Below are 26,008 nucleotides of genomic sequence, written 5' to 3'. Positions count from 1 at the left end.
CGTATTACTAGCATTTACAACACACATTAAATAACATCATGTCACCCAAAAAATCTATTTTTAACTGTAACTTAAAAATCTCTTTTGCAATGATTAACGAAACATTTCAAAATTACTTCATAATTTGAAACTATGATTTACAAACTGGTTTAATTTTATTAAAAGAGGGTAACTATTTTTTTCCAATTATCAAACTATTACTTTTATAATTACTGTATTATAACTATATTTAACATTCCAATTTATCCACGACTTACTGTCTACAATTACGAATTCGAAAAATGTAACTGGTTTGTTTTGAACTTGTTGACGCTTTCTTCTTTTCCTAAAAAGAAGAAAAAATTAAGTAATAGTTTTAAACTATTCCTTTAATAAAAATGATAATTCTGTTCTTTAAAGTATGTAAGCGGGTTTATAAATTACAAATGTTTTTCTAATGACATGTAAAAATACATTAATCAGAAAAACTTCAAGACCACATTTATAAAAAAAAAAAAAACATTTTTCGATAACAACACATCATATCCATTTTTAATAGCACTTAAGTACATGCAAACGTATAATTCATGAATTTCATATGTGCACGCAGATCATAAAAAATCAGTCACATAAAAAAAGCAGTGCTGATGTTGTGCTCAAAGGACTGCATGATGTGAAGTGAATTGTATTTAACACTTTACTCAACACAGAAGTTGGTATAAAGTACATTCAAACTGAATCTACATATAATAAAAGAGTGAGTGGTTTGCAGCAGATAAAAGTAATCAGAAATTGCTTGTTATTTGAGTTTGAGTAGAGAGCAAGCTCCCATCTACAGCACAAAAATGAAAATTGAGAGGATGTACATTAACCAGTGCAGTATAAACACTTTTCACTGTGAATATAGAGTGAATTTTATACATTTTTTTTTTAATTTGCTTAAACATATTCAAAAACGTTTTTACAAAAACAAATTTATTAATGTTTTTCTGAGAACACTATTGAAAAGTTTATTGAAGTGTGATAACAAAAATTTGTTTTCATAATAATTTTGTTAAATGTCAGTTAATAATCCAGGGAGAACCTAATAGAAGGCCTTCTTTTTGTTCAAAAAAATTTATTTTTTAAAGTGAAGTCATATTAATGTCATTACTATTTAAAACTGCAACTTTCTCTAAATTATCTTTAAATACGTTTACGTATATTCCTAATGCAGGAATAACTGAGTATAAGTTGATACCAAAAGCTACTTAGTAAGTACATAAATTTTACTAACCTCCCATTCTCATCGGATATTGTGCACCTAGAATGTGCACAAATAAACTGAACCTTTTAATTAACACGAATATTAACTACAAAATTAATTATTAATTACATTCTAATAGAAAACAATAACTACAATAAAATAAATTTTCTCAATCTTATGCTACAAAAAATCTTCAGAATTAAAACAACAAATATAAAATATACATACGTATCATGCAGTATATAAATTCTCACTACCAAAAAAAAATTGCTCTTACAATGCAGTCATACACAGAATAATACCTCCAACATGAATTCAATATTGTACAGCACATAGATGTGAATAATGGTATAATGTAAGTGTAATAATAATATATTATGTGAATGACAGAATGGAAATACGAGTAATAGACTTGCTAATTACAAGAACAAAAACAAATTAAAAAAAAATAACAGAAATAGAAATAGTTTTATCACAATTGAATACTAACTTACTTTCTCATGCCATTAAAAAAAATATCATTCAACAAGATCATTTATTTTAGAGAAAAAAAAACCAAAATATTATGGATATCAGTCAGGAAATCTCTAAAATGAAATATAACAAGTGGAACAAATTCTATAAGGTGAAACTGGAAGGAGATTTATTAACAGCTTTAAGGAACACATTTACTAAAAATAATATCATGAATACAAAAAAAAAATATATATGATATTTAATAAATAACCATAATTTCACCAGATTTTACCTTCATATAGTTTTACAGTAAAAATCATCTCGCGAGTGCAATTCAAATTATACAATATAAACGATTTACTTAATGACTAAAGGGCTTTCAAATCAAACAATTTTTATAATAGTGTCATTTGCAACCACAGATGGAACATCGACAAAAATAGAACAAACACAAAGATTATTAGCAATCATTGAGTAGTGTCTGCAAGTCTGCCACCATCTACTTCATATTTTTAATGCATTGTTGATCATATGTTTAGATGCATTTTGTGTATTAAGTACAAATTTGTGTAATTTATGTTCTAACTGCACTTGAATTGTGTTCTAAATTATTATATAATTAATTGCAACTGATGAAGGAAACTTGTTTGATACAAAGAAATTGCAAGACTGTTAAAGATATTTATAAAAAAGAATTGTTATTTTATTTATGTAATTTGAATCTTTTCAAACTAAAAAATTAACTAATAGTGTTACACACTAAAAGTTAAAATTCAGAGTTTCCTTTATAGAAATCATATACTTATTTTGTTGATAAGTTTTAAAAAGCTTAAAAAAATTAAAAATTCTGAATATTCTTACCTTTAATTAATGTCTTTACATATTTAGCAATATTTCTATGTATTGTTAACTATTAATGTAGACTTTAACAACTATTCTTTGTTCGAAAATTAACTGTATATTTTGTAATGCAGCTTTTAAGAGGTTTCCCTTATCTATCCAGAAAAATAATGGGGGTAGGTTTTCTTTTATCCATACAGTAGCAAACTCATGTCTTCCTGACAATTATTATAAATATTGTATCATGTACTACTGTCCAAAATAGGATATTCATAAATTGGTTTAATTCATTTACTACAGATTAAAGATTTTCCATAATTTTTAAATATTAATTCAGAGTTAAAGGGAAAAAATCTTTCTTTTCGACATATTCATTTAAGACGTTTAAAAAATACGAGTTCACATAATTTTCATCGACAAAAAAAGTTTGCATGCGGTTAAAAAAAAAGTCAGTGCTGCTTAACATTCCATTTTGGATTAATATAACACATCATGCCTTTTTAATATACTTAGTTATTACTATGTAGAAAATGAAAATAATCAAAAGTATAACTTGTAAGTACGAGGTATAATAATAATAATAATAATTAAAACTGTTAATGACAATAAAAAAATTGTAGATACAAAAATGCTAATGTTACCCAATTAGGTGTACAATACTAAATGTATGAATATGATAAAACAGAAATTATCCTCTTTAGCTCACCAACTCAGTTGCTGTAACAAAACAGGGCAACATACTTGTAAATTATGTGAATTATATGTATTACAACAGAATATTACTTGAATAGAAAAAAGAATCTGTATTTCTGCATTTTCATTTATTGTCAAAAAATAATATGCGCTTAAATAAATTTGAGCTTCTGTCTTATAGAGTTTTATTTTTCTGTACTTATTTTATTTAACTAAAATCTTCAGACATTTATTTTACGGTTAATCTGTTACTGGTATTTAAAATATTAATATGGAGTAGAATTCAAATTATTATAAGTGTTCTGATGTCATACAATAAATCTTCTGTTTTCCACAGTCAGATCCACTTTTTTCTAGTAGTCCAGTCAATGGGGGAAAAAGGACGATTTTTGAAGAAAGTTAGTAGAATTTAAGGAAGTACATGGAGTTTTAGATTAAGAGTACATATAATTTGTTTATATACAACTGGACAATATGTTAGCTAACTGGACAAAATGACGGCCGTTCAAAATTGGTAAAAATCGGTTTTTAATTTTGTAGGCGAAGGTAAATAGCCTACGTGAAAAAGTTCTGAATAAAAATTGTAGGTAATTGCAATACGTATAATTTAAGTCCTTAACATTGAATTTCGTTATTAGTTACTGAAAAAAAGCCGAAAACCCTTTAAAAATGGCGTTTATTGCAAAGCCAATCTTTATTGCAAAAATAACTTTTTTACTGTTATTATTGTTTGAAAAGTTAGCTCTTGGAATTCCGAATTTAATGAGTGATTACACAAAATTGGTTTATTCGTTGGCGAGATATTATAATTTGTTTATTAAAAAACGGCTCTTCTGGCAACTGTAATTCTTTTGGCTTTTAAGAACTTTTTCTTGTCTATTACAAGTGCAATCTATTCTTCAAGACTTGTATTTTCAAATGGTGAAAGGTTTTCGACCAAAATTTAATGTAAAACTAGTTCAAACTTCTTTGAAAAAATGAACGTGCTCGCGTGGTAGTCGTGCGCGAATAAAGCTAAATTCGTTTCTTCAAATCGGCGGAGTAAGAACAATTTGCTCTATCACCGCGAATTTTGGACGGATCGAGACCATTTTTTTTGAAAAGATTTTAAAAAAAATTATCTTAAATTTAATGTACTTTTTTGAAGCAAAATTTATGAACGTATATAATAGTTTATTTCTGTATATAAATTAACCAAAAATTCCAAAATTCGAGATAAATATGTTTAAGTGAAGATCAAAACAAAGATTACATGATCATACTTCTCAATCTGAGTAAGTAGTTGGGCAGTTACAACAGTCATGCCATATTTATTTATAAGGCATGTATTTATTATGTAAAATTATATGGTGACTCTCACATATTTAAAAAATCAGGTTGCTTTAGAATCAATTCTCCTGATTGTACTAAATAAATCTACTTCTTCTCATTTAATGACTACATTTTGTATAACAGGATCTATAGCTGATCATAGCCAAGGTCACTGGTTAATTACACATGATACTTGAAAATATTCATCAGTCATTATTGTGATCTACTTAAGTCACTCACGAAAATTTCTCAACAGGGCCGGGTTTTCTTTTGATCTTATCAGAAGACTAAAAAAATCGAAGTAACTTCTCCATATCACATTTAAGAAGCACATAAATCTGAAAAATCTGACATATAGATACCTGGAAAACTTTTACGTTCTTTATTCATATTAAAGTAACATTTTTCCAAAACAATATGTTAAGAGCCAAAACAATAATGTTTAGAAATCTGAGAATCGCATATCTGTCATAAAAAGCATTATCAGATATCTGTCATATCCTCTGAAAATTACTGTGTAGATCTGCAACTTTTTGATTAAGAGTAACTAACCGGTATCATTTTTTTCTGGAGACATTAACTGCAAAATTTTATAAGAAAATTATTACCAACTTTATATAGCCGCCTTATTAAAAACCAGTAAGTAAAAACACTGGTGACAGCAAGATGGCACTAAGCATCACATTATTCAGGTACGTGTGAATTTTTCTTTGCCCAAACATCTGTCAGCCTAAAATTTATTATTGCTTTAGAAATAAATAATGATAAAATAATCATTACATAATACGTAATGATATATACCATATCATTATCTATACCGCTTCCTTATCTATACCATATATCGTTCATGTCTGGAATAAAAATTCTAATTTTTATTTAATGATCATCTACCAAACAGCAGTGAGCACAGAATGTGAAAGACTATTAATCCATAATATGCTACTCTCATCAATGCAACCAGAATCAATGCTCAAGTTGGGCATTTTCAACACTTTTTGTGAGATATATATTGTAGAAGTCAACAGAATAATATTATTTGAATGTAATCCAAATTATGCCCAGCCGAAGTCCACGAATAAAGTTGTAATTAATGCCAAAATGTTTTTAGTCTATATAAACATTTTTCCCTCCCCAATAACAAGTAGTAAGTGCTTGTGGTTAACGATGATTTTTCATTTATTCCACGCCTAGAAGGATGTAAAAGAGTAGCTAGGGAAATTGAAAAAAACAATCTAACCCGTTGAATATACATATAATTCAATGTATATAAAACTGATATTTTGTATTGTAATAACCGCTACTGCCACTGCCACTGACATCACAAAAATAGGTGCTTATAATAGCTGGTATATCTATAGCCCCTGTTTATAATTTTCATGTGCTAAATTTACTTTTAAAAACTCTTCTCCCGAAAGTTTATTGAATAATAAGTCAAATAATTATTAGTATCATATACACTCCTAAATTAGCTCCAAACAATACCTTTTACAAGTTACTGGATTTCTTTAGAATCAAAGTACATGTAATGTGTCTGAGGATATACACAGCCTATTTATAAAAGTAAGGTAAACTAGCACAGGAGAAGTTAAAGCAGCTTAATTTCAAAATTTATACAGTTACAATAGTCTCGCCGTATCATTCTTTCACATTTAATTTTTGGGTCATTAATAAAACATTTATTTCATAATTTGATAAACAATTTTATAAAAACTTACCGTATTAATCGCTATGTTAAACTGAAAAATAGATTTTCACGAGTAACTTTAATGTAATTTTCAAAGTGAAATGTGATGATTGTGGACTTTAAACAAAATGCATCAAATTCTACAAAAAAATCATTGCTCAGTTTAAAAGATAACACATATCAAAGCAACTAATTGACAAAATCTATGTCAACAAAATCAGTGATGTAAAACACTAACTTTGTTTAAAATTATTGTTTTGATGTGATCTTGGCTTCAAATTTAAGACATAATAGCTATTCTATCTGTCAGCAACCTTAGCTATATTACACCTGTATCTCTCCCTATAAACACCTAAGTTAGAAAATATCAAATGAAATCCATAATTATTAAATGGATCATTAATGTGTAACATAACTTGTTATCCTACCCACACATCCCAAAAGAGAGAAAAACATGCAAAAAAAGAAAAGAGTACTTGCACTTTCCATTTCCTTCATGATATCGTAGTAAAAATCCCTTCACATTATTAATATAAAGAATAATTTGCATTTACATTACATATCTATGAAATATAAAATTATAATTAAAATGATAAATTGCATTTAAAAAAGGTTTGAAATCATTTATATCATTTAAGCAGCAACAAGAAAAAAGACTACTAAATATAAAATTACAACAACATAAGAAACAGCAAAATATTACAGTTGTGGTTTTGTGGTTACATCATACACTTCTGAACAAATAAGTAAAAAGACTATGAGTTTATAATGATGTAATAAAATAAATAAAAAAATAATGTTCTATTACCGTGTTGCTAGCTATTCATTTTAAATTCTTTCTCAATTAGTTTAATTTAAAACTAAATTAAAATATCAATAAAAAAGATTCATTCATCAGCATGAAAAATACAGTTTAAAAAAAAATTAAAATTGTAATGCAGTTTCTAAATGATGTATATCTTGACATTTGGAAATTCATTAGTACATGTGCATATAATACATTTGGTCGATGTTCAGTTTGTTTGTTTGATTAGTAATAATAATAATTTTTTTAATATTTAATAATTATAAAAATTATTAATGTGGTTTTTAAATAAGACCTTACATTTTTCATATCAGGTACTTTTTGTGGCTTGTTTCTTTAATTCTGGGACAATTAATATGATACAATTTATTAAAGTAATTTAAGTGGTGGTTTGGGACTTCAGATATGAGTAAAGCAGAGATTGGTTGGGGGGACCCACCCTCTTTGTCAGTGACAAATCTGTAGTTAAATTTTCAAGATGCAAAAGCTGAAGTCAGATGGTTTCTAATGCAGCATATTGAAGAGTTTATCCATGAGCAAACGAATATTGTTAAAAATGACAACTCCCAAAAGCCAAAATTTAACTCATCAAATAGATTTAAGATCTACTATGTACATATGAATTTTAACTATGTACATATTTATTTTAGTAACCTTACTAATTATGTACAACAATTGAAATTTTACAGTTTTTTTTGTCTATTTTGTAATAACAGAAGTAGAAGCTTTTTTCTAATAATTGTATCTATTACACAAGTTTGCTTAGTAAATGGGGCAAATGAGTAATAGTTTTAAACCTCTCACAGTTTAAAAAAAATTGTTACAATTCTAAATTGCTTTTCTATAATTCTAAATTCAGGTGATGTGCCAACCAATGAACAAAAGCTACTTGAAATGGATGGTACATCATGTTTTCCAACTAAAAACATTTAACTTTCCTAACAAGACACTTGCCCATCCAAACTCATACATTAATAATAACATATTTTTACTCTAAATGTGAAGCAGATCACAGCATGTGGAAAAACTACATAAACCTTTTTTTAATAAATCTATTCGACTAGCTTTAATGAAAAAATTAACTGCTTTACAATAAAATCCTATCAAAATATATTCTACAGATAAAAGCTATGTACTATAAGGACTTTAATGAAAGAAATATAAAAAGTAGCCATATATTTTTTAATTAAGATAGGTCACTCAAAAGCTACAGTTTAAGAATTAAAATAACTATTTCTCTATACAAGTGTTTATGCATCTTACTGGAGCTGAATAACGGATTAGAAACGAAGTGACATACCATCACTGAATTCATGGCAAAAAAGAGATGTGGTACAATACCCAAAGTATGCTGTAGGATATGTACATTCTTGAAAAGAGCAAGCATTCAGGTGGATGTAGATTAAAGAAAGAGGAACAAGCATTGAAAACACAACACACAGTGGGAGACCATCTACTACGACAACTGTTACAAATAATCAGTGGACAAATTGTTTCATGCAGACAAGTCATAATCTGTGAGCTTGTTTCACAATTGGTCTGAGGTCACATGCTAGACAGAAGATAATGCAAATTATCAGAAAGGTAACTAACAGCTGAATAGAAATATGGAAGTCTGCTCTGATTTGCTGGAAGCATGTGAAACAAATAAAACACGCACTTTCTCTCTTTCTCTCTATCAGTCTGAGTGAAGTTTCAAGATACTCTTTTCTAATCTAGTAACAGAAGTTAAAATGGATGCACATCTTTATGATTTGGAAGCTAAGAATTATTTCATGGAATGGCATCATACTTCTCTAAGGCCTAAGAAGTTTAAGAGACAGAGATTATCACAGAACGTTGGTAATTTTTTTTTTTGTATAAGGGCATAATTCTCATTGATTTTCTAGTACATGTCTGTACTGTAAAAAGTAAGAAATGCATTAAAACTTTAGGAGGCAGTTAGCAGAGAGAGAACAAATAAGAAATTCACACTCACCATAACAATGTGCGACCACATACAACTTTGACTGTACATCATAATCAGCAAATTGAGCAGGTACTGTCCTGTTCATCCCTCTTTACAGTGGATGGCTGATTCCTCATCCACTGTACAGCCCAGATCTGGCACTCTTTAGAGATAGTGATCTGATGACACAGTGGAGATGGCTGCGAATTAGTGAGTACAACAGTGCACTTCTAAATTTTTTCAAATAGGATTCAAGAGTTGGGTTCAATGGGATATACATGTACTGCTTATGATGAAAACTCTTAACATGTACAATTTGAACGACCTATGTCAGTAATTAAAGAAAGTTTTAGTCACTTTTGTATTACTTTCAATATAGTGCCCACATTATCAAAGCATAAACAAAATGAGCAATAACTAAATGTACATTACATTTGGTACTACGTAAAAAGTGCAAAATTTTATACAAAATGTGCTTTTCAGTTATAAGGTTATTTATAAATCTTATCAAAATATTTTTTAAAAATAATCATTGAATTTTTTCTTAATAATTACCAGATATACTGAAATAAAGAATTATGCAATAAAGTTAAACTTAAGTTTCTTTTTCAATAATCTGTTGAATATTACCTTTCTTTCAAGTTTATTAAGTTTATTTTTTATAATTACTATTAATAATACACTATTATTAAATAATTTCAATGAACTATTTAAAATTATGTATTTTAGGAGAAAATAGAGCTTTATCTAACAGGCAATTCAGCCATTAGGTTTACTGTTAAGCCACAAAAAAAGTTGAAAGATTGAAATGATAGCATAATTAGCAGCCACAGACAAAAGTAGGCAGCCTTTTGCCAGAAGAAGGCAGCCCTTTACTCAAGGATACACTGATAACCTTGGCTTGGAACTAGTGATAACTTAAACAGGAAAGGAGTGGATGATAAGAAACGATAATTCATGCCACAAAACAATTCTATTAGATATATTCTAAATAACAGATATTTATCTTGTCTACCAACAGAAAATTGGAACAGTTTCAATTAAGATTGGAGTAGTGCATTACTAGTCAATGATATTGTTGGATGTCTTAAGAATATACTGCAAACAAAAATTAATTTTGTTCCTTAAATTAAAAATTCATCCAATAACAAGGTCAGCTTTCTAAAGGAGCAATTTTGCTCACCCACAAAATTGTGTGTTTGCAAATGTCTAACTAATCAATAAATTGTTCATCCTAACTCCCACCAGGTAACAATATGGTTACCTGTTTACAGTTAATTATAGTTTTAGTTTTACCAGTGGAATTATAATTTTTTTAATAATATAATTTTCTTGGAAAAAAGTAACATTAGTTTTACTTTTAAGTCCAATCCTTACTTATAGTTCAATCTTCTAAGTCCAGAAAAAAAGATAAATGAATATTTATTTTAAATAATACTTTTTGAAGTGCATTTTAATTTTAAACAAAAGTAATCACTCTCTTAATGAAATATAGACTTAAATCACAATCTTTGAATTTTATTTTCTTCCAAGCACTGATGTTGCATCATTTAATGTTCTGGTAAAATACTGTTACCAATATATTAGTATTGATAACAGTTTTTACTGATAGAATACTAAAACTTTAAAAATTACTACAAAAAATGCTGGACACTAGATCAAGCAGCAAAAGGAGAAGAATTCAGCCTACATTACCGACTGCTGTATCCTGTATCATACTTACATTCTATCAACGTTATCATTTATTCTCTAGTTATTATAGCTATTATTTTTGTTAGCAAAATCACGTTCTGCATAATGTAGCTGTTATATTTTTTTTTTTTTTTAAAGAAGTGTAATTATCTAATAAGTAATAAGCCAGAAATTGATAAAAAAAGGATTAATGAAATTTACTTAGTCAAAATGGAGAACATATAAATAACACTATTAATTTAATTGGAAAAGACACTTAAAACAGAGTAATTCAATAGAGTTAATAAAAAGGAATTTGAGAAAAAATAGCTACTGCAAATGAAAAAAGAACAATGAGTATAAATCAAGGAAAGTCAACATATTTGAATACATCATGCAAAGAAAGATGAAAAGAAAAAACAAACATTCTGCGCACAATTAACTCTCATGTAAACTCCAAAAGTTAAAAAAGCTGGCAAGTATTGTATGAATTTCCCAGCTAGGCCAGTTGATGAAAAAAACTGCTTTTCATTTTTGGACTGGAATATAATATGTGACAAAGGTAGTTTAATTTTAATAGCCCTTTAAATGGTGAAGAAAAATACATTTTTTAGAAGTATGGAATAAATTTTTAAACTTTTTTTTCTTATATTATTCATATATATGTTATGGTTAACAAATATGCTTAAGTAAAGTTTTCTCTAAATCTAACAACCTTCAATAAGACTAAAATAAGAAGATAGGAAAATTTTCTGCATTTTGGATCCGGGGTGTGTCATTTTAAAGAACTGTAGACATTTCTTGATAGCTCCAAATATAAATATAAACTTTCAAAAAATTTTTGAAAAATATTAAAACAGAGGGGAGATAAGAGCAAAAAACATTTATTTCAATTTTAAGAGGTGGAGTAAATTTAAAAAAAAAAATTCTGGATTTATATACGCATTGTAGGCAACAAATATGCTTTAATAAAGTTTTTGCTATAATGCCTCCGAAGAAAATCAAATTGGTTTTTTGTAATATTCCCCACCCCTTAATTAATTTTGAAAAAAAATTAATAAGATCAATGTCCCATATAGACAATATTTGAATCAAATCTGAAAAACTGATTTGGTCAATACTGAGATATAAGGCCAAAAGCAGTGCAATATAAATATAACATACGTACTCGCATACATACACATATATATATAAATATATATTTTGATCTAAATGAATTAATTAGACTCTAAAATGTAAAGATTTGCAAAAAACCTGATATCCCATTTTTCACATGATCATCATCCTTTTCCCTATAGGTAAAAAAAAAAAAAACATCAAAATTAAGAGAATACAGACTAAATTAAAAATCAAAATTAATGTTCTCAATAGAATGAACTCATTTTGATTAATTAGATGTAAGTGTTGATTACATCAGCGTCTGGAACAATTGCAAACTTATATGAAAATTTAAAGCCCTAATTTCAATCGTAAAATACATGCATAAAACCTCAAAAGAGAACTTGTGGAAGAAACTTTTCCATTAAACTAGAAAATGCATTTTATTATTATTTTTATTTATTTTTTTTTTTTTTCAGTAAATCTATAATGACAACCAAAAATATAAAGCACATTAGACATTAAATTGCAAAAAAGATATCTTTAATAAATTTTATAGTATTCCAAAAAAAATATTACTCAGAAAATTTTATAAATGTTGTGTAAACCATTTTTGCAGAATAAAATTTCAAAAATTTCAAAAAATGGTGTTGAGTAAGTCCATCATTAGAGAAATAGCTTTTACAATCAGCTTAGACATGTTAGTTATTATTAAGATATTTTTATTTTACAGAAAATTCTTCTTAAAAAAAATTGGGTTCAAGTACAGAGACAAAGAACAATTGGTAACATTTACAGGAACCAAACAGCAACAGTAATAATTGAAGAACATAAGAAAGAAGCCGTAATAAAAAAGGGAGTCCGACAAGGATGTTGCCTATCTCAGTTACTTTTTAATCTTTACATGGAACTAGCAGTTAATGATGTTAAAGAACAATTTAGATTCGGATAAAGATGCTACGATTTGCTGATGATATAGTAATTCTAGCTGAGAGTAAAAAGGATTTAGAAGAAACAATGAATGGCATAGATGAAGTCCTACGCAAGAACTATCGCATGAAAATAAACAAGAACAAAACAAAAGTAATGTAATGTAGTAGAAATAATGGAGATGGACCACTGAATATAAAAATAGGAAAAGATTACAGAGGTAGAAGAATTTTGTTATTTGGGAAGTACAATTACTTAAGATGGATGAAGCAGGAGCGATATAAAATGCCGAATAGCATGGGCAAAACAAGCTTTCAGTCAGAAATATAATTTGTTTACATCAAAAATTAATTTAAACTTTTAAAACATTTTTGAAAGTATATGTTTGGGGCGTAGCTTTACATGGAAGTGAAACTTGGATGATCGAAGTACCTGAGAAGAAAAGATTAGGAGCTTTTGAAATGTGGTGCTATAGGAGAATGTTAAAAATCAGATGGATGGATAAAGTGACAAATGAAAAGGTGTTGCGGTAAACTGATGAAGAAAGAAGGCATTTGGAAAAATATAGTTAAAAGAAAAGACAGACTTACAGGCCACATATTAAGGCATCCTGGAATAGTCGCTTTAATATTGGAGGGACAGGTAGAAGGGAAAAATTGTGCAGGCAGGCAACATTTGGAATATGTAAAACAAACTGTTAGGGATGTAGGATGTAGGGGGTATATACTGAAATGAAATGACTGGCACTAGATAGGGAATCTTGGAGAGCTGCATCAAACCAGTCAAATGACTGAAGATAAGAAAAAAACCAAATCCTGTGAAAGAGTACCCATCAGCGAAATTTAGTAAAAAAACTTTGTACTTCTTAAAATTTAATGTTTTTCCTACACTTCAGGTGCTTCAGTTTGCTGCAAGAAGAAGGATGTGAAAAGCTATTTATCCTTACTGGATAAAACAAATTAAAGAATAAAATTTAAAAAAAAAACAAATTTTTGTTTGTTAGTCACTTTGACTCTAAACATACAGCTGCCAATTTTAATGAATGAGTTTCTATAGATAGGTGGTATTTTACAATACTGGGTGCATATTCACCATATGCTGTCAGTACAACAGTTAATGACACTTAAAATTTATAAAAATGAAAGTTAACTGCAACTGAAATTAAATAGTTATTCCACTAATCGACCTAAACTATGACCTAAAGTGGCGAGTTAAAAACCTAAACTTAGTGGGTTATCCCACTAGTAGACCTAAAACTGTAGTCAATCAATTGACTTCTGAACTACGAAGATCTGTGCTCCTTTGAATATTGTAATTTCTTGCAATACATCTGTTTTAAGTTCAAATTAATATTTGCATTAAAGGAAAATATTTAAGGATTTAGTGTTTATAATATTATACTGTATTTCATTAAAGTTGCAAATTTTTATGTTTAATGTAATAATTAAATAAATAAGAAAATTATTGTTTAATTTTGAAGAAAATATTCAACAGACAGGGCTGAAAATTGTTATGGTTGCTTGACTACTTTAAAAAATCTGATTTAATACAATTATCTGTACATATTGGAAGTTCAAAATGATTCTTTTAATTTTATTATTTTTGAATGGCAACCATCCAAGCTTGTTCCATACGTTTAATTACCATATGCGAATTAAACCATATTGACCATAGTTTATGGTCAATATGGTTTAATTCGCTAAAGTAATTCAAGGGTTCATGAATATATAAATGAACTGTTAAAATAATTAATTAAATATTTTTATCTAAATGTATATTTTAACATATTCCTCCCGTGCCATTTTTTTTTTACTTTTGTTGCATTAACAAAAGTAATTTGGTCAATAAATAAAATGCTGCACTTTATATTGTATGGAATTTTTATCAAAACCAAAAGTAAGCCTTAAGGTGAAGTGAAACATTAGCTAGGTTTCTTATTTTTCCTTCAAATATTTCTGTTTTTGAAGGATATGTTTTATGGTCTTTAAATACAATTTTTTTTTACTTACAGCACAAAGACTTGTATTCATATCTGCTGAAACTTTTCCTTCTTTAAAAAGTGTTCAAATATTTAACATTCTCTGAAAATTATACTTACAATGACATCACTGATGGGGAATGAGATAAAGTTCTGAAGTATTGTCCTAAGGCAGTATCTTACAACAGTAATTTCAGATGGAGATTTGATTCTAATCTGAGATATGACAAAAACAACAAGTAAATAAAATTCAGATACACCATTCTTATGTAGTTAACAATGCATGTGTATTGAACTTTTTTCTTGTATCAATTAATACTTTTTCAATTGCTATAAATTAAAAAAAGGTACGTTATTAAAGTACTCCAAATATTCTATGTCCATATACCCACAAAGGAAGTACAGGAACTTGTCAGTGATAAAGATTAGCAATTCCACTGTTCCTGAGAAGCTACGCCAGCAGTAATTTAGATTTGCTGATAACCATACAGGTTCAAAATTAGGAGCCAAATTAAGAAATACTTCATAGAAGCGGCTGGTCTCCATGGCTTCAGAGCAGCAACTGTGTGCTATGAATGGTTGCAAACAGCATCTGTTCCCTCATTAGGGTTGGCTGATGTACAGGCTGAACCCAACAGAATATTACCATTTAATGATACCCTCTTTCTTTTTCATGATTTTGTTAAGTTTTAATCTTACTCTATTAAATGTTTCAGAAATAAAAACTGTTCTCATTCAGATCTGCAGGGTAAGTAATATGAGTTGTGGTTGCGACTGCTAGGGAGAAGTCAATATGAAATGAAAATAAGAATATGACGCTAATAGGAATAATGTTGTTTTTTTACTAAGATTACATGGAATGTAAAGGACACTTCTGGATATAGGCAAGTTAGAAAATTAAAAAAAAAGATATAAAAACGGATACAAATGAATTAAGAGAAGTGTATTTAAAAAAATCTACAAAATTAGGAGAGATAACGTTACAATGCACTATTCAGGAAATAAAAAATGTAAGATATGGTGCAGAAATCAGTTTAAATAGATAGTAGAAAATTTTAAATAAAGTAAAGAAAATAACAAAGGCTCTCACATGTAGAAGATTTGGGAAGAAAAGAATGGTATAAACTAATGCATAAAAAAAGTAAAAACAAATATTAGTGAATAGAGGATATTTGGAGAAGAAAAATATGTAGGTAATAAGGAAATTACCAACAGAAATGGCATAGTGTTATACAAAGAGAGATTCTTAAAAGTTGGAAAGAATATAAGGAAGAACTATATGGTCCAACAGAGTGATCAGATGGAAGATCAAGATGTAATAGAGAATGAAGTAGGAGCAGCAATCATAAATTATATAGGCAAAAAAAAAGTGTCTGAAAAATAGCTAAAGCTCTGGGACTAGATGAGCTGAAATAAGATTGATTAAGTGTAAAAAAAGTGTAAAAATTAAGTGATAAAGAAGGATTATAAGCGGTGGTGAAGTTGGGTGAATAATGAACATTAATACCATTAATTTGGTAATATTCTTAAAAAACATTAAATGGTAATATTCTTAAAAACAGCCATGATTTCAATTCCCAAAGTGCTAAAAATGCATGTAAGGGTCAAGATCAAGAACAGTTAATAAAACTAATATTAAGAAATAAAACTTAGTACTTTAGTGAATTGTGGACAGAAGATTAAGTAAAAATAATGGAGGAAATGATCAGACATGGTCAATATGGATTCAGGAGGGAAAAGGGCATTTGGGATGTGACTGGATGGACTAATAAGAATTATAGGTGAGAGGTGTGTGTATATAAAGAGATAAAGGAAAACTGTAAATTTTTTTATATATGGTAAAAGCTTTCAACTCTGTAATACATAATAAACTAATGCAATTACCAAAAAGCAGAAACTAGATTTGAGAGGGAAATTAATTGAAGAAGTGCACTGAATCAGAAAAATGTTATGAAAATAGGTGCACAAACTGAATGATTTGATGTAGGAAGAGGAATAAAATAAGAATGCTGCTTACCTACAATCTTGATTACTGTAGTATGATAAAAATGCTATAGTACAGGTTAAAGGTATTATCACAGGAAGAAGGAACATAAATTACAGAAGGTTTTCAGATGATGTGATTTTAGGAAATGTAGCACATGACATTCATTCAATAAGATTAAAAAATTAAAAGAGATTATGATAAAATATGTAATGAAAATTAATGCTATAAAAACAAATACTAATGAGAGGAGACAAGCCAATGAAGTCTACAACAAAAGAAACAGCTGAAAATAGTACAGGTTTGCAATTCTACTGTTCCTGACGCCAGCAGTAATTTAGATTTGCTGATAACCATACAGGTTGAAAATTAGGAGCCAAATTAAGAAATACTTCATAGAAGCGGCTGGTCTCCATGGCTTCAGAGCAGCAACTGTGTGCTATGAATGGTTGCAACCAGCATTTGTTCCCTCATTAGGGTTGGCTGATGTACAGGCTGAACCCAACAGAATATTACCATTTAATGATTCCCTCTCTTCAAAGCTCCTTCGCAACCAATGAAATCTACTGTCTTTTAAATCTATTATGCTATCCTCTTGCATCCAGGATAAATGTACAATATGGTTTTTTACGGTTTTACTACATGTAGAATTACGATTTTCTTGGGTCACATTTCCTGATTTTTGTTCCTGTTCCCTATCACTTTTAATAATTGATGAATCAATATGTAATGAAAATTAATGCTATGAAAACAAATACTAATGAGAAGAGACAAGCCAATGAAGTCTACAACAAAAGAAACAGCTGAAAATAGTACAGATACTTATATCAGACCATGTTATCAGATGACTGTAAAAGTGAAAACAAAATTAAAATATACAAATGGGTTAAGGAGGAAAGAAACAGTTATTATGTAGTCAGAGAAACTAGAGAAATCATCTTATGAATGTTACTTTAGGACTTCATTTCTATATGGGTATGAGAAATAAAACGCTAAGTAAAAACTATAAAAGAAAGCCTGAAGGCATTTGAAATGTGGGTATGGAGAAAATTAAATATATAAAATGAAAAATTAATAGGAAAGCTAATTAAATTAGCTATAGGAATAAATTAAATTATTAAACAGGAAAGCTAATTGGCTTGAACATACCAAATTAGAAAAGAAGTGTAGATAAAAACTATGCTAGAGAAGGTACAATAATAACGGACCAAAAAAGAGTAACAATTACAAACAATCTAGAGGGAAATAAGAGGTATCAGGAACTCAAAAATTTAGCTGGGAAATGAGAAGAGTTGGTTTGCAACTAACCTGCCTAAGGGAAATAACCATACGATACATAACTTGTAAATAATTTCTAATCATTTATCTAATTACTTCAGCTAACTGAATGAAAAGTAGCTTAGTTTTATATGAATCTGAATACATATTTTTATATAAGAATACCTGGAAAGAATACAAAAATAGAAATAAGTGTAACATTAATACATGACAAGTGGCCATAGTTGTGATTACTCCCACTGGTGTACTCAGAAAGCCTGAGCATGAGTTCTTTTCCTGATAACTAGCTGTTATGGAATTTGCTCCATTATGTTATGAAATTATTCTTCAATTAATAAATTATAGTTTTTTGAGTAAACTAGTTACAAAAAAATGAAGTGTAATGCAGGCGAGTTAATTGATGAAGTATGTTTTTAATTGCTTGTATGTTTAATTGGTGAAGTGTTTTATGTTACCAAGAAGAGCTTTCAGATTACAAATAACAATTAAATACTGCATTCACGTGGAATGATTCACTTTGTAATGAAAATCTGCCAATCATTTAACATGGGTAATGTTAAGCTGATTGTCACACCCAAAAATCTGTTTATTTCATACATATTTTATTGTAAATGACACTAAGATGAAATCATACTATGCTTCTTTATTTTTCCAAAATTAACTTTGAAGAAGTTTAAATTTAAATCCTTCAATTTATATTTCAGGAAAAAGACATTGTTGCATATGCATATTAAAAGGAGAGGTATTTTATATTTTTTTTTAATTAAAAAAATTTTTTTTTGGTTAAGACCAAAAACCATATTCAAAATACTATAAGATGGAAAATACCTAAACACTTTTCATATAAAATTTTGAAAAAGATCAATTTATGGAACTACAGATAACAATGACTGTGCTTGTATATTCACATTATCCTAAATAAAGTGAAGAAATCCTTCACTTCTTTGTCAAAAATTATGTTTTCTTAATAATTTCACCATTGTTATTACAATATGTTTATTTTAAATGGCCAACATTTTCACATGCAAACACTACACTATAAACAATACAATACTACTATAAAATATAATTTTGGATCAATACAGTTTTTGGTGTTATCTCATGCTAATCAGTGATTTAAGTCCATTTTTTACAAATTCTAAATGTTTAAACGTTTTTAAAGGAGAGAAAGCAAATCTTAAGGTTAAACTTAATATGTGAACACCTGTACCGCTCAAATTTTAGTAAAAAAATTGCTTTTAAGAGCGTTTTCTTCCTCAAAAAATATTCCCTTTAAAAGAAAATATCTGAATGACTGAAGAAAAAGAAAGAATACATCAAAAAGTTGAAATAACAAAATTTAAAGGATAGTAATTTGAACTTCAACATGTATGGATAAATGTTTTAAAAAATCACTTTAAAAATAAAAATGATCAAGCAACTATTATTGGACTGCTTAACATGCATTGACCTATAACGTTTTTCTTACTTAAGTGCAATGTAATCATCAAGAAAAAATTTAATTATATGTGTTAAAAAAACTGAATAAATTTGTGATTTAAAAAAATGTTCAGAAACAAGAGAAACTTAAAAAAAGCTCTTCTGCAAATTCAATTTTGGTTGTTTTACCATTTTTAAAGTAATACTGATAATGTTAATATACATTATATATAGACCAACCTTAGTTGTACTTGGCTGACTTGAATCAATCTGAGATGAATCGCTCTCTTCAAAGCTCCTTCGCAACCAATGAAATCTACTGTCTTTTAAATCTATTATGCTATCCTCTTGCATCCAGGATAAATGTACAATATGGTTTTTTACGGTTTTACTACATGTAGAATTACGATTTTCTTGGGTCACATTTCCTGATTTTTGTTCCTGTTCCCTATCACTTTCAATATTTGATGACTCAGCAGTACTTTCTATAGTTTCATTTCTTAAACCAGTATTCAAATCAGCAATAAAATTTTCATCCTCATTATCCTGATCTACATCAACTGGAGATGAAACATTTACCGGCTCTAATTTTTCTGTAGTATTTACACTATCAGACTCTAATACTGTTACTTTTGAGTCATCTGTGTTTGGATTGGTCATTGTACATGAGCCTATGAAAGGGAGACAATAAAAATAAAATGTTAAAAAATTACGCCCAAATTTTTAACTAACTACACTATACAATGAAAACCTAATGAACTTACTTTTGATATTTTTAGTCGGGACATTTGATGTACTTCATTCTTTTCAGAACTCATTAATTTCTTCACATAAAATACTTACTACACCCTAAAAATCTTGTTTTATATACTCTAATCTTGGTTTTCCCTACATTTTTTTTTAACTTTTGAAAATTTTTTTTACAACAAAATTAACTAACAATGAATTTATTTAATTTATAGCCAACCAACCTAGTTTTTTTCTCTTTCATGATTCTATCAAAAAATTATCCTTTTCCAAATCATCTTAAAGCATCATCTACCAACTCTTTTTTTTTCAGGTCTCCTATAAATCAAATCTGAAAGGTCATGGAGTTGTTTCTGCAGTTATTATTCTGTACCATCAAACTGTTTAATGCAATAAAGTTCTGGCTTATAACATTTGCTTTCTGAGGTCTTCCTTACATCATCCATTATTAATAATTTTGTTATATAGCTGGATCAGTGAGGTCATTACACTTGTCCCTCTCTATCAAGGCTGCTACAACTAATTTGTTTGTCTTTGCCTCTGATTTAATAGTTTAATAACTTAAGAGTATATTTTAAAATATGTACTACAAAGATCATAAGACATTTATATTTTATTACCAGTTACTCATTTTAGGACACATGTTAGGTTTTATTAATAAAATTTGAAACCAAAACTTTTTTAATGAAAAAAGTTCTTTTGAAAAATTCTGGGTCAATTAAATTCACAACATAAAAATACATTATACTAATTGCTTCTCTCTCATAGTCTTAAATATTGGTGTAAACACTTAATATTTTCTTGTCTAACAATTCTGAAAAGTTATCAATTACTTTCCATGCAATAATTTATTTTTTAACTAAATAATTGTAAAATTATTTATATGAATTGAATAAGAAAAAAACTATTATAATGATGAAGGCAAAGAAATATTTTAAGTAAACATTTTTTTAAAAAGTAACTAATAATAAACTGCTGTAGTGAAAGATAGTACTGTGAAAAATATGTACAACATGCCTATACAATTAGCAGTTTTTTTTTTAGTACAGCAGTATAGAAAGCTATAATAGTTATTTTACGTAATTAGGACTGAATATGCATTTATTAATATTCAGGCAAATAAAATCCATATAGGACAAATACTAAAATTTTTAGTCCTTAAATTGAAATTAATGTTATCTCAAATTAAATGGAAAATAAAATTGTGTTAATTTACCATACAGGTCTGTAAATAAAATAATGAGACTGGTTCATAAAAACTTTTTATTTACAATTCAATTGTAAATAATTGGTAATTGTAAATAAATACATGGACTCCACACCTTCGAAATGGTTCCCTTGGGATGCCATGCAACGTTGCTTCATAGCAATGTTGGAACTCAGAAACCAGAATATCCTTCAGATGGTCACTTACATTTTTTAAAATTTTTTCTACTATTCCAAAATGGTGTCCTTTGAGTTTTTTAAAGTCGGGTACAGGAAACACTTGCAGGGACTCAAGTCAGGAGAATAAGGTGGTTGAGGAACTATGCCAAAAACTCATTAATTGAGAGTGCTGTGTGAAAAATACTTTGTCATGATGCAGCATCCAGTTATCTTTGATGACTGGTCTCACACAGGCAACTCTTTTCCGCAGTACTTCAAGAATTTCTTAGTAAACATATTGATTTAGTCTGTCCTACAGGCAAAAACTCCTTATGGACAATGCCATTACTATCAAAGAAACAAATTATATCCGTCCGATATCCAAGATTCATCACCAGTAATAACAGTTTTTTTAGAAAATCAGGATCATTTTCAATTCACCCGAGAAGATCGCGGCATACTTCCGCCCTGTTGTTTTTCTGTTCAACAGTGAGGTTTTTTGTACCAATTTTGCACAAACTTTTTTCATGTCCAATTCATTTTTCAAAATTTGATGGACTGTCATATAGTTAAAATTCAATTGTTCTGCAATCATTCTGACAGTTAATCGCCGGTCGCACTGTACGAAGTCTCTGATTTGCTCAACATTGTTGTCACATTTTGAGATTAACGGCCTTCCAGAGAATGGATTGTCCGTAACTGATTTCTGGCCATCTAAAAATTCTTTAAACCACCTAAAAACTTGGGCTCGTGACAGAGCATAATCTCCATACGCCCTTTTCAATTTCGATAAAGTTTCAGTAGCACTCTCACCGAGTTTAACACGAAACTTGATTGCACAATGTTGCTCATAATTATTATCACTAATTTTTGTAATGCACAACAAAAACTCGTTTCACGAAAAGTTTGTTTACATCTCACATTGCACCAATAGACTAAAAATATTAATACCTAATATAAATATATTACTAATATATGCTTACTAATAACTTTACAGTGTTACCACTTTGGCTGCCAAAAAAACTACTCTTATTACTTTATTTACAGACCTCGTATAATTAGTTCTGTACTTTTTTTCTTTTTCCTGTTTAGCCTCAGGAAATTACCACTCAGGTATTACTTCAGAGGTTGAATGAGGATGATATGTGTGAGTGTAAATGAACTGTAGTCTTGTGCAGTCTCAGTTCGATCATTCCTGAGATGTGTGGTTAATTGAAACCCAACCACCAAAGAACACCGCTATAAACGATCTAGTATTCAAATCCGTATAAAAGTCTGTCCGTAGAAAAGTAACTGTCTTTACTAGGACTTTAACACTGGAACTTACGACTTCGAAATTAGCTGATTTGGGAAGTGTACTGTGTACTGGATAACAGTAATAACACTAATATATAGTAACTATGAAATGTGGTACTAATAGGTCATTTTCAAGCATATTTACTTAAAAACTGTAAAAAAAAATGGTATGGTTTTATACTTTCAGTACAGGTAGGTTAACCCACCAGGCCTAGTGGTGAACTATGGATTGGTGATATAGATTTGAATAGACTGTAGATACTGGTGTTTTTTGGTAGTTGGATTTCAATTAACCACACATCTCAGGAATGGTCGAACTGAGACTGTACAAGAATACAATTCATTTACACTTATACATATCATCCTCATTCATCCTCTGAAGTAATATCTGAATGGTAATTCCCAGAGGCTAAACAGGAAAAAGAAAAGTACAGGTAGGCTACTTTTAACATTTACAAAAATTATATGGCTGACTGAAAAAAAGCAATTACTTGGGAAACGGCCATTAACAGGAAAATCAAAGTCTAAAAACATTTGAATAAATTGAAGCACATGAGGGAACTGTTAAAAAGTGGTTAAGCATTTTTTAAGTTGTTTGAGGATTTATATGGATAGAAATTCAAGTTTTGGAAAAAATGACTTTTGTCGAGTTTTCATAATATTTTTGGTAGATGGATTTTGTAATGAAACATTGAACATATAACTGATGACATTCAGAAAAAAAGCTGAATGAGAAATAAAATAACACATAATAAACTTAACTATTTGGTACAACTGTGAAATGTGTTTTACCGGTAAAAATTCACCAGACAATCATAACGCTAGCTAATACATGTTGGAACAGGAAACACTATATCTTATGGTTCAGCTTAACTAAAGTAAACAATCTTTCTCTTTTCTTAATATCTTTCTTTTTCTGTTTAGCCTCTGGAACCACAGTAAAGATGAATAGGATGAATGAGGATGATATGTATGAATTTAAATGAAGTATAGTCTTGTTCAGTCTCCGGTCGATCATAACTAGCTGGTCATTAATATCCTTTCTGTTGGAATTGCTTGCCAGGGTTTTGCTGTTTACTACTGAAGTACACGTGTCTTTAAATCTAACAATTTGTAATTTCTTTTAATTCCCAATTTAGTCAAAAGAATAGCACCAATGAAATTAATTTATATTTTTTGAATTAGATCCTTTACTTTGACTACAATTCTTGACCTCTTTCTTCAACACATTCTTCAAGGGTTAAATAAAAGCACTACATTAAAAGGATATAATCTGTTAAAACCTTGTGAATCCTCTATGAATCATGAGACCCTCCTCTTCTATGAATCATGAGACCTTGCCGTTGGTGAGGGGGCTTGAGTGCTCAGGGATACAGAGTAGCTGGACCGAAGGTGCAACCATATCGGAGAGGTATCTGTTGAGAGCCAGACTAAGGAATGATTCCTGAAAGAGGGCAGCAGCTCTTTCAGTAGTTGTTAGGGGCGTGAGTCAAGACGACTTAAACGGCCATATCAACATCACTCAGTCCTCTGAGTACTGCGCAGCTGAAAGCAATGGAAAACTACAGCTGCTTTTTTTCCAAGAAAATGTGGCTCTCTGCATTTTCACATAGCAATAATGGAGGCGCCTTCCTTGGTAAAATATTCCGGAGGTAAAATAGTCCCCCGTTCGGATCTCCGGGTGGGGACTACTAAGGAAGGGGTCACCAGAAAATTAAAAAATAACATTCTACGAGTCGGAGCGTGGAATGTTAGAAGCTTAAAAAAGGTTGGTAGGCTAGAAAATTTAAAAAGGGAAATGGGTAGGACAAATGTGGATATAGTAGGAATTAGTGAGGTTCGGTGGGAAGAGGAAGGCGACTTTTGGTCAGGTGATTTTAGAGTAATTAACTCAGCGTCAAATAATGGGCAGGCAGGAGTAGGTTTCGTGATGAACAAGAAGATAGGGAGGAGAGTGGAGTATTTCAAAACGCATAGCGATAGAATCATTGTAATAAGGATAAAATCAAAACCTAAAACGACAACGATTGTTAACGTCTATATGCCTACAAGCGCCCATGATGATGATGAGGTAGAGTGTGTATACGAAGAGATTGATGAAGCAATTAAAAACGTAAAAGGAGATGAAAATTTAATAATAGTTGGAGATTGGAATGCAAGCATTGGAGAAGGCAAGGAAGGAAATATAGTGGGTGAATACGGGCTGGGCAAAAGGAATGAAAGAGGGGACCGACTTATAGAGTTTTGCACGAAGTATAATTTAGTAATTGCCAACACCCAATTTAAAAATCATAATAGAAGAATATACACTTGGAAAAAGCCAGGTGATACTGCAAGGTATCAAATAGATTATATCATGGTTAAGCAAAGATTTAGAAATCAACTCGTTGACTGCAAAACTTACCCTGAAGCAGACATTGATAGCGACCATAATTTGGTGATAATGAAATGTAGATTGGGGTTTAAAAACCTGAAGAAAAGGTGTCAGATGAATCGGTGGAATTTAGAGAAGCTTGAGGAAGAGGAGGTAAAGAAGATTTTTGAGGAGGGCATCGCAAGAGGTCTGAGTAAAAAAGATAAGGTAGAAAATGTAGAAGAAGAATGGGAGAATGTTAAAAAGGAAATTCTTAAATCAGCAGAAGCAAACTTAGGCGGAATAAAGAGAACTGGTAGAAAACCTTGGGTTTCAGACGATATATTGCAGCTGATGGATGAAAGTAGAAAATGTAAGAATGATAGTGATGAAGAAAGTAAAAGGAACTATCGGCAATTAAGAAATGCTATAAACAGGAAGTGCAAACTGGTGAAAGAAGAGTGGATTAAAGAAAAGTGTTCAGAAGTGGAAAGAGAAATGAACATTGGTAAAATAGACGGAGCATACAGGAAAGTTAAGGAAAATTTTGGGATACATAAATTAAAATGTAATAATGTGTTAAACAAAGATGGTACACCAATATATAATACGAAAGGTAAAGTCAATAGATGGGTGGAATATATTGAAGAGTTATACGGAGGAAATGAATTAGAAAATGGTGTTATAGAGGAAGAAGAGGAAGTTGAGGAGGATGAAATGGGAGAAACAATACTGAGATCTGAATTTAAGAGAGCATTAAAAGATTTAAATGGCAGAAAGGCTCCTGGAATAGACGGAATACCTGTAGAATTACTGCGCAGTGCAGGTGAGGAAGCGATTGATAGATTATACAAACTGGTGTGTAATATTTATGAAAATGGGGAATTTCCATCAGACTTCAAAAAAAGTGTTATAGTTATGATACCA

At 29.5% G+C, this 26,008-nt stretch overlaps 1 protein-coding gene across 4 annotated transcripts in view; it reads right to left on the bottom strand.

The window, feature by feature from the left end:
* LOC142320868 (proton-coupled zinc antiporter SLC30A2-like) overlaps nucleotides 1–26,008 on the bottom strand; it is a 145,725-nt gene that overhangs the window by 76,410 nt on the left and 43,307 nt on the right. For 3 of the 4 annotated variants that reach the window (XM_075358849.1, XM_075358865.1, XM_075358857.1), the window contains exons 2-3: nucleotides 19,561–19,991; nucleotides 258–325 (exon numbers count right to left, since the gene is read on the bottom strand). The exons of the other annotated variant lie outside the window; for it this stretch is intronic. In XM_075358849.1, the coding sequence (XP_075214964.1) occupies nucleotides 258–325; nucleotides 19,561–19,991 (499 nt within the window). The remainder of the gene's footprint in view (nucleotides 1–257; nucleotides 326–19,560; nucleotides 19,992–26,008) is intronic. 4 annotated transcript variants of the gene reach the window in all.

The sequence above is a fragment of the Lycorma delicatula genome, chromosome 1 (genome assembly GCF_047948215.1).
Source record: "Lycorma delicatula isolate Av1 chromosome 1, ASM4794821v1, whole genome shotgun sequence".
Lineage (NCBI taxonomy): Eukaryota > Metazoa > Arthropoda > Insecta > Hemiptera > Fulgoridae > Lycorma > Lycorma delicatula.
Note: the sequence above shows the minus strand (reverse complement) of the source record. Positions and strands in the feature narration are given on the sequence as shown.